The following is a 17812-nucleotide window of genomic DNA, read 5'->3' as shown; positions in this document are numbered from 1 at the left end:
CAAGTGAGTTCGGTTGCTAAAGTTTAACCATCTGGCCCAATACACTCGCATGAAAAATTGAATGGAAAGGCAAACTCGTATGCCCTCTTGTCTGTGTGGCAATGTTACAGCAATGAGCCCATCCTGCAATTGGATTAATAAACCTAATCAAATTTTTAGATTGTTTGGTAGATACAATTGGACTTTTTTACCAAATTGTGTTCCTTTTTACAAACCCCATGCTAGTTTAGTTGTAGTTTAGTTACACAGTGCGCAAACAGCCCCTTTGGCCCACCTAGTCCACACCAACTAGCGATCCACACACATTGACACTATTTTACACACACTAGGGACAATTTACATTTTTACCAAGCCAATTAATCTACAAACCTGTACGTCTTTGGGGTGTCGGATAAAACCCACGCAGGTCACAGGGAGAATGTGCAAAAGGCGTACAGACAGCACCCATAGTCAGGATCAAACCCGGGTCTCTGCCGCTGTAAGGCTACAACTCTACAGCTGTGCTGCTGTGCCGCACACTGTAAGGGATGGGTAAATAAAAATTCAACTAAAGTTTTACACCTTGATGCTTTGCAGCCCTGGCCCCCATTTCACTTGTCAGTCGCCGTCCATGTCCTTTGGCAGTGACGGGTTGTGGATGCAGAGGGGGCTGGTTAAATGCAGAGCGGATGAGTCGACATTACATTAAGCATTGTAAAAATCCCCTTAAATTACATCCCTTGGCTCTTGCTTCTGGGAAGTTAATAAGATGTAGTTGATGGGTATCACACATGGACCAGGTTAAATTATTTACTTCCATCTTTGATAACAATGTGTCGTGGATCATCTAGGAAGTGGTAGCAGGTTATGTGGTGAAATATAATCGAAAATTGAATGTTTTAAATGATTCATTTGAGCACTCTAGCACTTTAAATATTAGCTGTTCTACAGTGAATCACAAAATAATGCAAATCAACCAATTTGCGTGCATGAACTTTGTGCTTTATTGTTATTTCCAGCTAGCAGGTGCATTGGCAGTTGATATAATACCCCTTCCATGGAAAAGCCAAGTGCCCTTATGATTTTGTTGGTATGTTTCCTTACATGCTTTAATATTAATATAATGTCACTTTTTTCAGAATCAAAGCTATTGAAAGCACAGATAAAGAGGATGATACAAAATGGTTGACGTACTGGGTGGTATATGGAATATTCAGTGTCGCTGAATTCTTCTCGGATATCTTCCTATATTGGTTCCCTTTTTACTACGTAGGCAAGGTCAGTATAGTTCCGATTTTTTTTTTTTTTTTTAAATGTACTCGTATTTACTATTCAAATACACTATTTGTTAACCCAAGCACCAGGAACAGCAGAAATTCCAGTTTAAATATGCACACATTCAGCATGCAAAATTTGTATTTTTCAACCAAAAATAATAGTATAGCCTCAAAGTTAAAAAGGACGTACCTTCAAAATAGAGGTGATGATGAATTTCTTTAGCCTGAGGGTGGTGAATCTGTGGAATTTATAGCAACAGGCGGCTGTGGAGGCCAAGACGTGGAGAATTTTTAAGGCAGAGATTGATAGGTTCTTGATTGGGTAGAACAGGGGTCTCCAAACTACGGCCCGCAGCAAACGGGATTCCGTTCCGTGCGGCGGGCTATTTCGCAGGTTCTGCGGTAGCGCAGCTTTAGAGATATAGCGCGGAAACAGGCCCGTCGGCACATCAAACCGATGCCAATATGCACTAGCACTATCCTACACACACTCGGGACAAATTCATTTAACCTGCAAACGTGGAGTGTGGGAGGAAACCAGAGCACCCGGAGAAAACCCACGCAGGGACAAACTCCGTACAGACAGCACTCCGATGGAACCCAGGCCTGTGGCACCGCTCCTGTGTTGCAAAGGCAAGTTGTGCGGGGGGGTGGAGCAAGGTGGAGGGGGTGAAGCTAGGTGGAGGCGGTGGGAGGAGGCAGCTAGTTGGCGGCAGGGTCGGTGTGTCACGGTCTCTCCACCCCCCATTCCGTGAGTGTGATCCGCTCCGGGCGCCACACTGATCTGGACCCTTTGACCAGGTCTCTGCCCTCGCTCTGTCTCTCTCTTGCTCGCTTGCTCTCCCCCCTCTCCCCAGCCTCGCGAAGATCGGAGGATCGGTAGCCGTGTGCGTGTGCGCGTCTGTGTGTGTTCGCAGTGCGTGTGTGAGAGCCTGTATATGTGTGCGTCTGTCTGTGTGTCGGTGAGCGGGTCTATGTATATGTTTCGGTATGTCGGAGTCCACGTGTGCATATGCATTTCTCTGTGTGTGTCTATTAGTCTGTGTGTGTGTGTAACATTTCTTTATTTTTTCCTACGCCCGCCAAAATGTGCCAAATATAGAAAGTGGCCCTCATACTGAAAAGTTTGGAGGCCTCTGGGGTAGGACATCAAAGGTTACGGGGGAAGGGGGGGGGGAGGGAAAGGCAGGAGAATGGGGTTGAGAGGGATAAATAAATTGGCCAGGATTAAATGATGGATTAGACTGGGTTGAATGGCCTAATTCTGCTCATTGAATTTATGAAGTCAGGAGAATGGAGTTGAGAGGGGAAAAATAGATTGGCCATAATTGAATGACTGATTAGACTTGATGGGCAAAATGGCACAATTCTGCTCCTTTGACTTGTAGTCTACGAAAAATTCTGATTTGACTTTCAGGCTGTATTGTTTAAATTAGCTTAAGCTAGTGACTAATGTTGGAGACTTTTTTTTCTTCTCTGCCTGTAGTGTCTTTTCCTCCTGTGGTGCATGGCACCTGTGGTATGGAATGGTTCCCAGCTCATCTACAATCGAATAGTCCGCCCTCTGTTCCTCAAACATCAGTCCCGGGTGGATAGTGTTGTTAACGACCTCAGCAGCCAGGCTCTGAATGCAGCTGAATGCGTGACGAGGGAAGGTCAGTGAAACTCTACCTGAAAATGGAGACCTTGTGGAATATTATTAATAATGGTGCTTGTGTATAGTCCAGAACATAAAGATGTCTTATTTTTAGGGTGAGGCAGAGAACTTGTCTTCATCTCTACTGCACTTGTTACAAAATCTATTTTTAAATAATTGAGATAAGACTAAAGTCGCACTTTGCCGTCCTCTCTCACAATCACAATAATACTTTATTAGCCAAGTATGTTTTGCAACATACGAGGAATTTAATTTGCTTAGTCATACAAATAAAAAGCACCAAAACACACAAAACACATTTTAACATAAATATCCACCACAGTGACCCCTCCACCTTCCTCACTGTGATGGAAGGTGAAAAAAAGCTCAATCTCTTGCCTATGCTCTCCTGCGGTAAAGAGCCTCGAGCTCTCCGTTGACTGGATGATCTTGACTAGGGCCTCGGGGTGGGGGGGGGAAGATGTCGGCTCCCACGTGCCGGACGATCGAACTCCACGTCGGAGCTGGTCGAACCTTCGGCAACGTTACAGCTCCTGACATCCACTGCCTCTCCCGAGACTGCGAGCTCTCAATGTAAAAGCCGCAGTTGGAGCGATCCCAGGCAGGAGATCGACTCCGATGTAAGTCCAAACCCCAAAGTGGGGCCCAAGGTCAGTCCAACCAGCGCTCCAGCTCCATCGATGGAAGGCTGCAGAGCGACCGGAGAATGAGATCTGAAAATTAAACGCATATCCGGCAAGGTAATAAACTGAAAGAAAAAAAATTCCCCTCCTCCTCCCCCTCCCCCTCCCCCTCCCCCTCCCCTCCCACATAAAACAACCCAGAGAACATTTACACAGACTTTTAACAAACACTAAAAAAAAATATTGAGACAAAAAAACAAACTGACTATTGGCGGGGCTGCCAATCGGGCAGCGCCCCTGATAAGACTAAAGTCACACTTTACCGTCTCCTCTCGGCTTCAGAGCCTGTCTCCATGGTGACTGTGGGTGCTGTCTGTGTGGAGTTTGCATGTTCTCCCAGTGGTTCTGTCTGGGTGCTCCGATTTCTGCCCACATCCCGAAGACCTCCAGGTTTGCAGGTTAATTGACCTCTAGTTTGCCGAGTGCGTAGAGAGTGGATCAGAGTGTGATAAGTTTGTAAATTACCATTAATGTGTAGCCACTAGTTTGTAGTGGATGATCCTCTCCCTGCATACAACGGGGCAAATTAGAGGTCAATAAACCTACACGTCTTCGGGATGTGGGAGGAAGCTCCCGAGGAAAACCATACGGTTGCAAACTAACGCAAATAGGTGATCGATGGACATCGTGGACTCGGCGGGTCAAAGGGCCTGTTTCCGTGCTGTAATTCAAAATTAAACAAAATGGCTTGTTATCTGCAGACTTCTGGAAAGCTGCGCCCTGAACTTAAAGGGTTTATTCGCAGATTATCCCTGACTGTATTTCCAATCGAAATTGCCACAGATAAGATCTACTGATACACTAATCGCTAACTTGGCTGTTTGACTCCTGAAGGGTAATAAAAGTATTATTTTAGCAATAAGGTTACAATTTTGTGCAATTCATATTTCGAGTGACATTGCAAATTTTTTTGTAATTGGTAATTAAATGATGTTGATCTTTCCACTGCTATGTATCTGGTTCCAGCGAAGTATTGCTCCTTCAAAGGTGTGCCAGGTGCCTATATTTTATGCATCTATCTCTTATTTGTAGCTGCTCAACGTCAGCAAGCTGTTGAACTGTTTGGAACATTTGAATCCGATCTTGATCCTACCCTTCCAAAGTCATGAAGAAGTTCACTTTTTTTATTTTGTATTCCTCTTCCTAACTTGTTTTTTCCCCTAAAGGGCCTGTCCCACTGCGGGGACCTAATTTGCGAGTTTAGAAGAGTTTGAGCTCGACTCGTACTCGCAGCATAGTCGACAGGTGGTCCTAGGAGGTCACTGGAACTCTCCTTCATGCTCGAGGGAAGTTCCCGCATACTCACGGCCTCAGTTTGGTCGAGAACATTTTTTCAGCATGCTAAAAAAATTTCCGCAAGTAAAAATTGGTCAGCATGGTTCTTTTGAACTCGTAGTGCAGTGGTAGTGGGGTCACTGTGTAGTTATAGGCAGTCGAGGTAGCCGTAGGCAATCTCCTTTGCTGACTGAGCATTTTATTTGGCTCATTGGAGTTTTCAGAACCAAGGAAAACCGATCGGTAATGTTAAATGCCCGCTAAACTTTATTAAGTTATCTGGCTTCTTAAAAGTGTCTCCACTCCTTCTCTCTCCTTTCCCTCTCCCCTCCATCTAAAGGACTTACCGTACACTGTGCTAGTCGTCTTTTACCTTCCTGTTCATTGCGGGTGTAAATTTCAGACAGCGCTCTCCATGCCCCCTGCCTTTGCTGTGTGTGTGTGTGTGTGTGTGTGTGTGTGTGTGTGTGTGTGTGTGTGCTGACGGTCGATCCAGCTCGCGGTTTCATCACTGACGGCCGATCCAGCTCGAGGTTTTTCAGGCGAGTGCCCTCGAGCTTGAGGGTCGAAGACAGTTGCAGAAAAGTCGCGTTAGTGGGACAGGCCCTTTAAGATTTAGGAAAGGTACAAATACCAACATTATCCAGGCCAGAGTTGGCCAATATTGTGAATTTTAACCTTTGTCCTTGGCTGTTTTTGTGTCGAGCAAGATGGGAATCATTTTTGAATGGTTTTTAGCTCGTGGATTTAATTTTTTTAGGCACTGAATTTCCAGTACAGCGAGTCTGTCGGATTGGATTCAGTAACGTGTTTCTCTTGGAGTCTCTGCTTTTCACATTGTGCAAAAGGTTATGTTTTCTCTGGAAGAAAATCAATGATGTGACTGTTAGAATCAAATCCGTGCATGCGTGAGTGACTGTGCTTGTGCTATGACTGGATCCTTTAAGAATTGGTTGACACTGATAATTGGGCTTTTCTAAATGCAGCATGAGCTCTTGCAATATAGCTCAAAGATTTTGTTCTGGTGAGGCATGTTGTGTCCTAATATGCATCGCCGCACAAATGTCCCGATTTTCAATATGAAAATATGTATTTCCTGGGATTGCACATTATATTAAAAAATGACTGGATAATCCGTGACTACATTTCCAGTTGAAATTGCCACAGATGGCTGACTGGTGACTAAAGTCACTAAAAGTCTGGTATTTAGCAATAACGTTACTCAAATGTTGTGCAATTCATATTTTAAATATTCAATAAAAAAAATTAATGTCATTTGTTATGCAGGTTGGTAATTAAAGGACATTAATCTTTCCACTGTTCCCAGTATCCAGTAACAGCAAATGCTCTGCTCTTTCAACACATTAATATGGACCAGAACACAACAGGGCAAATTGGATTAAGAGCTAATGGGGTCAAAGAGGAATAAACCCATTGTATTAAAGGATAATGAATTAAAATTGATTAATCAGCTATGAAAGCATAACAGGTGTGGTCTTGAGCTAGTGGGTAGAAGGCTTGTTTACCAGGTTGATTTTAAGATTGGGTTGAGGAGGGCTCCATCCATGTACAGGTCCACCACTTTTTTCTTTCCTTCCGGCACCACCTTTAATCTGGACAAAATTATGAGAGCGCACTTGAAATCCACCCCTTAAATGTGACGCCTCGGCCTGGTGAGGCGGCCGATCTCTTCCTCACCGGGCCTTCCCTGCTGATCGACGGGTTGAATTTGTCCCCTGGTACCGGTGCTCTGGAACTCCGGCCCGGCCGGAGCCAACAGATCCGTTCCCATACCCAACTTCCAAGGCCGACTTTGCGGGCCGATATCTCAGCTACCTAGGCAGACCTTTCCGGTACCATTGGACTCCTCTCGGTGGCCCTGACATCAGTTGGTCCGGCAAAAAGGTTATAATCCAGAAAGGCTCTGGAACCAAGGATGTCGGAAAATTGGTAGTGGACCCGTACAAGGATTCCTCTTAGTTTGGTATTTCTCCGCATGCCTCCATCACTACAATAGCACAACTTTGAGCGAGTATTGGGGAAAGATCTTGCATAACATTCATTTTATAATGTACTTTCAAAGACATGCCAAAGCACATAATACCATTATGCAGTCAAAGACAGTCACCAATTCAAAATGGATATTGGTGCAGCTGAAAACTTGGAGGTCTTTAATGAGAAATGGGATGTAAAAATGTTTAGAAGAGGAATTCCATACCTTGGGACATGGGTGGATTGAGGCATGTCTGCCGTGTTAAGTTGGAGTACCTGCAATGTTCTAACATTAGAACTGAAGTTGTTATTAAATTGTATCCTGTATGTAATAGCTGGAAACAGTGGGTCTGACAGATAAGACCCAGCAATGCATTCTGAGGAGTGAGATTGGAGAATGGGACTTTGCAAAAGTTAAAAGTGGGGTGTGGAGGGGGTGTGAGTTCCATGACATTTGACACTATGGAAGTGGTTCATCTGTGCTACTTTGCCAAAGTTTACAAGGTGTTTATCGTCTGTTACAGAGCTGGTCAATCTATCTCTACCACATGGTGTTGCTAGTTGGGGGAGTTAACAACATATCAGGAATGTTACATGCTCGATAGAATTATCAGTTATCATATGTGCCCTTGTACAGGGGCAGGCTGCTTAATCGTGTCGGCTGGAGGGATATTTTTAATGGGCATTAAAGAGTAAGTTGATAACCAGTTTAAGGAAATGACTATTAAAAGGAAGGTAGACAAAAATGCTGGAGAAACTCAGTGGGTGAGGCAGCATCTATGGAGCGAAGGAAATAGGCAACTTTTCGGGCTGAACCCCTTCAGACTGATGTGAGGGTGGGGTGGGGGGGGGGGACAAAGAAAGGAAGAGGAGGAGACAGTGGGCTGAGGGAGAGCTGAGAAGGGGAGGAGAAAGTATGGACTACCTGAAATTAGAAAAGTCAATGTTCATACCGCTGGGGTGCAAGCTGCCCAAGCGAAATATAAGGTGCTGCTCCTCCAATTTACGGTGGTCGGGACGTTTTTCTAACCTGATGAAAAATGTCCACGAGTAAAAAAAGTCGGGCCCATTAAAAGGATGTCGTTATGGGTTATTCATAAAAATGCATAAATTTAACAAATCTCTGCTTCAGCAAAAAAGATCAGAAACCCATTTTGTGTGTGTGCAGTTTATCCTATTGTGTGCACTGACTAGTCTATCGTAAATATGCATTTTGAACGGGTTGCAGTGATCTGGATAAAGCTCTTGTATCTCAGATGCAGAATTGTAGATGGTTATATTTAAGTAGTTTTTAATTCGCATTAATGTTTCTATCAATTTTTCTTGCTTTAGTTTTGCAGACATTGTGCAACAGCAAGAACCTCGTCAGGGCAGATGCAAGACCTAAACAGTTAGCTGGAGCGTCTGTATGTAACTAAACAGGCCTACCTTTAATTAGATCCAAACACAAGCCTAATAGCCCTGTCCCACGGTACGAGTTCATTCCAAGAGCTCTCCCGAGTTTAAAAAAAAAAAATCGAACTCGTGGTAAGCACAGAGAATGAACGTAGCGGGTACGTTGGAGCTCGGGGACGTCTCTTAACGCTAACGGCAGGTACTCGGGAAGACTCGTGAAGATTTTTCAACATGATGAAAAATGTCCACGAGAGCCCCGAGTACCGACAAGTGGCCATTATCGTAAATCTACAAGTTCAAATCGGGGCAAGCTCGGGAGAATTCTTGGAATGAACTCGTACCGTGGGACAGGGGTTTTATGGTTTATCATGACCAGTGTTTCAGTGGAGCTATTGTTCCAGGATTGGATTTTAATAGATTTTGTGATAAACTGAGATAAATATTGATATGCATTGCTTTCCCCATGGATCATTTAGTTTGGAGATGGTGAGATTTGGTGATTTAGAAGGTTTAGAGAATGATTTAAGGGGGGTTTTGAAAGAGCAATAGAACTTCGTTTTTAAAAAAAAAGTGATTTCAGAACGTAATATCAATCGATATTTTGTAGACCTATAGTGAGAACACAAGGTTAGTGTGTTTCAAAATGTATTTTCGTTGGCTGTTTTTTCATTTATGTAAATATATGTAACAATATTTAATATAATGGGGAAGAGATAGCACATCCTACATCATGGATGCAGTGTTACATCGTAGAAACCGGCCCTTCGGCCCAACTATTTTATTGCTGTAAAGTGTTTTCCACTAATAAACAGTGTCATGATAAACCAATCTATCCCTGTAGCTACAGGCATGGGTGTTTTAATAGCAATTTCAGTAGAGCTTTTGCCCTTTACTGTAATCCCGGTTGTAAATTGATATTTTGTAAGTATGCTAATTCATCGAGTGTCCTATGCCGTTAGTCTAGACTAGAGCTTTCTACGTAATTTAGATTCTAGTTTTGTCTTCACTTTGGTTAGGTAAGAAGTAATTGTGCTGTTTTAGAACTGTACCCTGTTCTCTGCCATTAACACACTCGTTGATCAACTATTACAAAATTAGATCTGGGCAGATGAAGGGATCCAACACTACTTCTGTAGAGTCTTCTCTACATAATACCTAGTGTTCATAAGGCCATGAGTGATGGGAGCAGAATTAGGCCATTCGGCCCATCGTCCACTCTGTCATTCAAACATGGCTGATCTATGTCTCCCTCCTAACCTCATTCTCCCTGCCTTCTCCCAATAACCCCTGACACTGTAATGTGTGTGTATGCCAGGACTTTCCCCATGGAAAGATCATCTCTCCAGTTTAAAGAGGAACTGCAGATGTTGGTTTATACCAATGATAGAGACACACTGCTGGAGCAATGGGTCAGGCAGCATCTCTGGAGAAAAAGAATGGATGATATTTTGGGTCAGGACCCTTCAGTCTGAGGAAGGGTTCCGACCTGAAATCTCGCCCATCTTGTTTCTCCAGAGGTGGTCTCTGGACATCTCAGAATCATCTCTGGAGAAAAAGGATGAGTTGTGGCGACATCTGGTGGTCAACCCACTTATTGCTAGAACCTTCGTCTGGAGAGCTGGGACTGTCACGTGACATGGTTTTGGCGGGAGTTGGTTGAGAAAGTCGTCAGTCATAGGCGTGCCCGACAGCAACAGCAGGAACTTTGCTCTAGTCTTAACTAAACGCGCGTGTGAGCTAAATCTGCATTTTTTAATAAAACATTGTTCTGTTCACAACGTTTGGATCTCTGCAGCCGACAACCCAGCTCAGCAAAATGAAGCAGTGGACAACCTAGCCCAGCAGAATGCTGTCTCCATTAAACTGTCCGTTTTCTGGACCTCACAGCCCTATGTGTGGTTCGAACAGGCTGAGGCTCAGTTCCACATTTGGCACATTACGGCCGACGTGATCAGATATTACTTTGTGGTCGGTGCGCTGGTTCAGGACACCACCAATTGTCTCATCCATTACCTTCGCCAGCCGCCAGCTGCCGGCAAGTACGATGGCCTCAAAGCGCTCCCCTTGCGCACTTTCGGGCTCAGCCGCTCCTACACATGGACGGCCTCGACGATTGCAAGCCGTCCGTGCTGATGAGCGAGATGCTTGCCTTGATGGACGGCCATCAGCCTTGCCTTCTGTTCGAGCAGGCTTTCCTGGAGCAGATGCCCAATGACATCCGCCTGCTCCTCGAGGGTGATGATTTTGCTGACCTCCAGCAGCTGACTGACCATGCGGATGAGCTGTGGATGGCCAAGCAGCAGGGTGGAGCCTCTATTGGTCGGGTGTGTCGGCAATGCCTGGCGGGCCCAGCGGCTGGTTCCGGCCTCCGAAGCACAGCACCGCAGCTGGCTACGAATGGCGCCGCTAAAGGTACGTGGTGCTACTACCACCAGCGTGAGGTTCCAAGACCCGCCGATGCCGACCACCCTGCACTCATCCGGGAAAAGCCTCGGCCGGCCGTCAGTAGTGACGTACGGTGTCCGCACGGTTCCTCTCATTTTTGGCTCCTGTCGTTTCACCTGGACTTTCACTATTGCCGATTTCTCCCAGCCGCTGCTGGCTGCCGATTTCCTCTGGGCACACTCCCTGCTGGTCACTGTGAAAGGGTCAGCGTCTCGTCCATTCAGCGACTTGGGCCCCGCTGCCCTAGATGCGCCACGTCAGGACTCGGTGTCTCCCGCTGACTATGTGTAAGCCCAGATTGTGGCCTAGTTGTTTTGTGTCGTGGCCCTCCTTCAGACTGTAGCAGGGTCCCGAACCGAAACCTCACCCATCCTTTTTCTCCAAAGATGTTGCCTGACCCGCTGAGTTCCTCCAGCACTTTGTCTACAGTTTAAATGTCTGTTACATCTGGCTTGGAGATCACACTTCCTGGCTTGAGTTAGATGTGCCCACTTCCTACTTGTGGTGATGGTGTGGGAAGAGGGATTTTTCAGTTCCTAATTGGGAAGCGGCTTTAAACAAGTCATATGTTAAATTTATGCCTGCAAAATATTACTCGATTACCATTTTACAACGTGGTGTAATTCTTTTTATTTAAAAGTTAGCAAGTTTCACAATGTCATCTTGCAGGCAATGGCTAGTGCCGTATATGAATCCGCATTCCGTTTTGAACATTTTTAAAATTTACTTCAAAAGAAAAATTGGCCAGCATGTAAAAGGGATTGCGTATGGCTCTTTTTCATTGAAGTGTATAAGATAATGAGAGGAACAGATTGGGCAAAAAGAGACTCTGAGTAGCTGAATCAAGGACCAGAGGACATGGGTTTAAGGTGAAGGGGAAAAGATTTAATAGTAATCTGAGGGGTAACTTTTTCACACAAACGGTGGTGGGTGTTTGGAACGAGCTGCCAGAGGAGGTGGTTGTGGCAGGGACTATCCCAACATTTAAGAAACAGTTGGATAGGTACATGGATGGGACAGGTTTGAAGGGATATGGACCACACGTGGGCAGGTGGGACTAGTGTAGCTGGGACATGTTGGCCAGTGTGGGCAAGCTGGGCCGAAGGGCCTGTTTCCACACTATCTCTATATTACTGCTTTTGATTTAATCTGCATAGATTTACCTGATGTTGAGGTGCAGTATGATAAAGGGCACAGTGTTGAATGGGTTTGATCCTGCCCTCGGGTGATGGGGTTGGCATGTTGTCCATGTGAGTGCAAGGTGCCCCTGAGGCTGTCTTTGTCCACCCTTAGCCCAATGATGTTATTGATAGGTTAATTGATTACTTTAAATTACCTCTAATGCAAGTGGGTTGCTTGAGGCTATGGATAACTTGGGCACATTTGAATGATCTTCAATGAAAGAATACCTCTTATTAAATAAATAATAACAGTGCTCTTGGTGTGTTCTCGCTAACTGTAATAATAATGAATTGTAATGGAACATTCATATCAATAACACTGTAGGGTTAAAGCAGTTAGATTATGGCCATCTCCATCCCTTCTCCTTTTGAACACACAGTAGCTGGAGTTGGTTACTAGCCCCTCCATGTCTGCCTGGCAGATCAATGCTGGCCTCAATTCTTCTGTACCAGTTCTTCATAAGCCTCAAATCCTTTTTTTTCTCTCTTCCCCCTTCCCCCCCTCCTAATATTTACCTTCACCTATGAATATATCTAATGATCCAGCCCCCACCACCCCAGGACAGAATTGCAGAGATCCATTACCCTCCTGGGACAAAATGTCTTCGCATCTCAGTCTGCAATAATTCAGCTGTTGTGTCCCATTGCTTGTAATCTTTTGAGGTGAAATCTAGTGGAAAAGCAACTTGTAAATGTAGGGAAATTGCAAAATGACTGAACAGTGGACATATGAGTAGCAATGTTACAAAATTTTGAGATTTTAAAAATCAAGTCTGCAATTTATCCCATCAGATAAAGCATAAAAATAAGTTTAATTTGACACCTAATTCACTTTTATATCTCAAGTATTTAAAAAGTTATGGCCATTTTCATACTGGGAAATGAGCATCTTGTTCCCTATTGATTTTCTATGGACATAACAAAAAAGCTGTGATCGTGAACAGTCAAAAGCCCATAACTTTCTTAAAAATTAAGAGAACTGAATGAAATTTTCAGTTATCATAGATTGAAGCATTCTGAAACAAATATAAAATAATCTTACTTGGATGACCTGAAATTAAAGCATATAATTAGTTAGTTACCTAATTGTAGCTAATTTCAGACTTCAATTACTAGATCTAAACATCTATCCATTTCTTAATAAATGATTAACATTTTTAAATAGCCTAAATGTCCAAATAATATTCACAAATAATTCACAATAAAACATGATTTTTAAATCTCATTTACATTAATTTATAGACCAAATGGAAGGAATTTAGTGTTTAATTGCTGTAAATAAATGCCCATTTAAATCAGCTTTCCAGTGGGATCCTGTGGAACGCACTGGTTTAGAACGTTCACATTGCGGTAGATTTGTGCCCTCAAATGCCCAGAAAAATACTGCGGGATATAATGGGGCCAAAATGAGCTACTCGCAATATTAAACTTTGTATAAAGGGATCTTTAGAAGCCCTTTTTAATGTAAAAATATACAACTTACCTTCTGTGGTTTGCTTTATGAGACCCTGCGGTTGCTGGCGGTCGCGGGTTTAGAGATTGATTTTTAAACTACTATAACTATTTTACGAGGCCTTTAAAACTAATAATAGCTTTTGCGACGGGGTCTTCCAGCGATTTTTCGTTAATAATTAACTAGGCTGAACATCTTCGTTTTGAACAGCCTAGAGAAAATCGCGTTTTAAACCCGCCCCCTCTAAACGGCGCCAAAATCGCGCACACCCTCAGCGGCAGATTTTCAAATACGCTTCAGGTAGGCTTTGCAACATACCTAATATGAGTGTATTCTGTCCAGTAATGTTCTTTTTTTCCTTCCTGCTGCCAAATACATTCAGAGTCCGCTGTCAGTAGACTGATGGCAGGAAGGTATACAAGATGGTAATGGGGCCCCTGGTAAGTTGCACTTGGATAATGTAGTTTGTTGCTGTTATTCAGTCACAGCCAAGCATTTGATTCAATTTATTACTTTGAATTATAGCTTTGAGATTGCTTTTCCCAGTGTACGGTGTTTGCTGGTTATATGTTAATAACACCTTTGAATTTCAAGGTTCTACAACAAATGATCATCTTCTTTGTTTGTGGTCAATCTTGCCATCACAGGTCACAGCCATAAGCAATTTTTTTGTTTTTTGTAGACAATGGTACTGGTACACATACCAATTAAAAGGAAACTTAAGGACCTGTCCCACTTGGGCATCATTTATGCACGTGATGCGCGCATGGTGCGTGGTGACATAGGCAGTGATGCGCGGTCGCGCGCGGCGCCCCAGGATTTTGGGATGCACAAAATCTTTGCGCGCCATCTCCGTAACGCGCAAATTACGCCCAAGTGGGACAGGCCCTTTAGATCCTTATTGTTCATTGTGCCCAGCCTCCTTCCATGGTCAAAAGAAGAAAACAAGACTGAAACAAAATCTGTTGGTGTGGGGTTTGTTTAGTGGCTGCAGTGTAAATGCTAATTTATGCCCATTATGAGTTAGAAATGCATGGAAGCATCTAAATTAGGTGCAATAGTAGAGAAGGAACTGCAGATGCTGGTTTATATTTAAAAGACACAACGTGCTGGAGTAACCTGGTGGGGGTCAGCCAATATCTCTGGATGGAAGGAATGGATGACGTTTCGGGTAGAGACCCTTATTCCAGAGATGCTGCCTGTCCTGCTGAGTTACTCCAGCATTTTGTGTATCTTCGGGATAAACCAGCAGCTGCTGTTCCTTCCTACACACGCTGCTGTGGGCCTCCAGCCGTCTCCTTCCTTGGTAGGCCAGCAACCGACTTCCCCTCCATGCCTGTCTACTTTATTTCCCGGTGGACAGCTGACCTTCAGGGTGCGGTCAGCCTGACACCAGTTTCCTCTCCCCTCCTGTCGTGTCCGCTGTTGCAGGCTCCACCCTCTGGCTATTGGGGAGCGAGCAGCGGCGGCTCGGTGGTCTACCCCTTACAAGTCGTGGTCGGCAGGTCCTTCGAGCACGAGCCAGCTCGGCGTTAACCCCCTGCAGGCCATGGACCACGCCGGCTTCCACCAATTTGCTGCTTGGGAGGATGATGTCAAGAGAGCTTGGCACATTTACAAGTTAGTCTGCTCTTTGTACAGGGCATGGAAATCAAGCCTCCTAATGCAGAATCCATTGTATAAAGTATGTGAACCGTTAGGCTTTGAGTAGTACCTTGAGTTCCACAGCCGAGCGAGTTTACGGGGGGGATGGGGGAAGCTATACTACTGTTTCAGAACCTTACTTGGGTTGGACTGAGAACAGAATTGTACAAACCTTTTAAATCTGTTTTTAAATTAGACCAAGTTAACCATGAGGTCGGAATCGCACGCTTGAAGACATTCCTAGTGATTTGCATTATGAACACAGCTAGTAACACTGCAGTACTTCCCCTGTGTCCTTGCTTCACTCTTGCCAATACAATAGGCATCCTACATGACAAGATGTTGTTTTTCATTCATTTTCTTCTATTTCAGCAATGAAGCTACACTTGGACAAAAACAAGGATAAGTGAGAACCTCGTGCTGAACAGACCACCTGCAAGATGAAGCTACTCCCACCAGAAAAAGACCTATAATTCAGGCATGACAGCAACAGTCTGTAAAGGAATGCATGTGGTTTAATTTTCCAAGCGCGATTTGTCATTGGAATCTAAAATAACCTGCCTTTTCTTTCAGAAGCCAACCCTCTTTTTTTGAGTATTTTACTCTTCAGATCCAATGCTTCTCATGCCTGAGTTATATAATTGACCTGCAGCAGAAGATGTAATCCATAAAATCTCCTTTGGAAGTAACTGATAGCAGAACCGTTCTTCCTCTACCTCACTTGGGGTCTGAACTGGGACTGTCGATGAATATACTTCATAAAGTACACCAACCCTAGACATGCAGTCAATTATTTCCCAACGTTAACAACCTCCATCTCAATACCCGTTGTTAGCAGGAGAAAACGTTTCTGTTTACTGTTGGTTTTGTTATAATTCCGCTTCATAAATGTAGGATTGTACCTCAACACACCCTGTTTTACTGGCTGTTCATAATGGAGAATATTTTTAAGATTGGAAATATATGGCAAAGAATGAAATGATTTTATATCAATTTTGCTTACTTGTGCGTAGATTAGTCCAAAATGATTTGATTATCCTGTTGATTGTAATAAATTATAGAGCCAGAATATTGAATATTAAATTATTGAGTCGGAATATTTTGCATGTACTTGCCAATGGTTCAGATGGTTAGCATTGAATCTGTTTGTGTGGAATAACTATGAAGGAATTCTGAGATACTGCGGCAACTTGTGCACGTGATCACATTTCCTTGCGCTGCTAAATTAATATTCTCATCTTGTACTTTGATACCAACTCCACTGAACAATTCCTAATTTAACTTGCCAGTAGAGCAGAATTTTTCCAAAAACATCTGTTTCAGGGATTTTATACAGTTGTTTGTTATTGTCTGTGCATTGATCATGGCCTTTGACTGGCCTTGAGGTTTGTGTGGGATCGTTTGTTTCCCTTCATGCTGAACACTGAAATTGCATTGAACCTACTTTTCTATCTCCCACTCAAAACAATGTAAGCTTGTCTCCAATATCACAACCTTGCATACCTCCCTACAAGGAAAGATTTTGTTCAATACCTGTACTATTGTGGGCACAGGTGGCTAGGGCTGGTGAGGGACCATATTTTAGACTGGCTCAAACTTCAATTAACCAAATATCCTAGATGAAAGTCGAAAAGTGATCGTGACAGAATGATTCCTAAATGGTTTTGACATGGACTACAATTGTGTGGTGGAAGGAATTACACTTCTAATTTAGCAATAAGATGGTATAAAATATAAACTACCACTTCTCATTTAATTCAGAGAGATGTAGGTTAAATTGTCGCAAAAAACATTTGAGTGTGACTCTCTGGACCCTTGCTTAACTTGCAAGTCATCTGAGACTTTTGAGCCTTTTTGATTATTGTTATTAGGAGATGTGTTCTCTCTAGTTTGTATTCCATCAGGATGAAAAATGGGTTGCAATAGATGCTGTGACTGAGAGGAATGTGTAGGGAAAAGTAACTTTTCACTGCACCAGATTATCACTGGAAACTGCTGTAGCATTCCTGTAACTTGTTTAAGGAGGATTTGTGACCAGGTTTTCTCCTATCCATATACTTTGCATAATGTCTTTGGAAGAGATGACGCATTTTTGATGTACAGGGGTGGGAGGGGAAGGGGAGAGTTGGTTAACAACTTTGTATTTTAGGGCAAGCGATCTTTTTAAGCTCCATGTAATGAATCGATAGAGAAAACATGTGGGTCTCTGGTAGAAAAATGTACAAAATATTAAAAGTGCAATTTTGTGCTTTCTACCTGTTATTAACTATTGTGGAATCCAATGTCTGCAGCCCCTGCTTTCTGATGGAGCTTGAAAACAATGTTTTGCTGTTGTGGGGACTTTTCTATCGATTTCACAGGGTTGAGAAGTTTTAATAACATGTTTACTGGAATAATGACTCTATATGTTAGATGCACTCTTTGTTAAAGTAAGCTCAATAAAAACAAAAATCTACCTCTTGGCATCTTGTGATTTATTTATACCCTGGGATACATTCACTAACTTTGAGCCCCGAGGGGGGTAAACATTTTTTAATGAAAACATTGAACATTGGAAGCGAGTCTGAAGAAGGGTTCTGAGCCAAAATGTCACCTATCCAAAGATGCTGTTTGACCCGCCGAGTACCTCCAGCACTTTGTTCTATGCAGCTTTCCAGTATTTGCAGTTCCTTGTGTCCACATATTTATGTCTATATTCTATTAGGCAATAGGTGCAGGAGCAGGCCATTCGGCCCTTCGAGCCAGCACCACCATTCAATGTGATCATGGCTGATCATCCCCAATCAGTACCACGTTCCTGCCTTCTCCCCATATCCCCTGACTCCGCTATT

The 17812-nt window shown here is 43.5% G+C and overlaps 1 protein-coding gene across 3 annotated transcripts in view; it reads left to right on the top strand.

The window, feature by feature from the left end:
* reep6 (receptor accessory protein 6) overlaps nucleotides 1-17436 on the top strand; it is a 34828-nt gene extending 17392 nt beyond the window's left edge. The window contains exons 4-8 of one of the 3 annotated variants that reach the window (XM_033046483.1): nucleotides 1119-1257; nucleotides 2743-2911; nucleotides 8196-8269; nucleotides 13720-13777; nucleotides 15354-17436. In XM_033046483.1, coding sequence (XP_032902374.1) covers nucleotides 1119-1257; nucleotides 2743-2911; nucleotides 8196-8269; nucleotides 13720-13740 — 403 coding nt within the window. In that variant the 3' untranslated portion in view covers nucleotides 13741-13777; nucleotides 15354-17436. The remainder of the gene's footprint in view (nucleotides 1-1118; nucleotides 1258-2742; nucleotides 2912-8195; nucleotides 8270-13719; nucleotides 13778-15353) is intronic. The other 2 variants (XM_033046486.1, XM_033046485.1) reach the window with 2 other exon arrangements.
* The last annotated feature ends 376 nt before the right edge of the window (nucleotides 17437-17812 follow it).

Source organism: Amblyraja radiata, chromosome 29 (assembly GCF_010909765.2).
Source record: "Amblyraja radiata isolate CabotCenter1 chromosome 29, sAmbRad1.1.pri, whole genome shotgun sequence".
Lineage (NCBI taxonomy): Eukaryota > Metazoa > Chordata > Chondrichthyes > Rajiformes > Rajidae > Amblyraja > Amblyraja radiata.
Note: the sequence above shows the minus strand (reverse complement) of the source record. Positions and strands in the feature narration are given on the sequence as shown.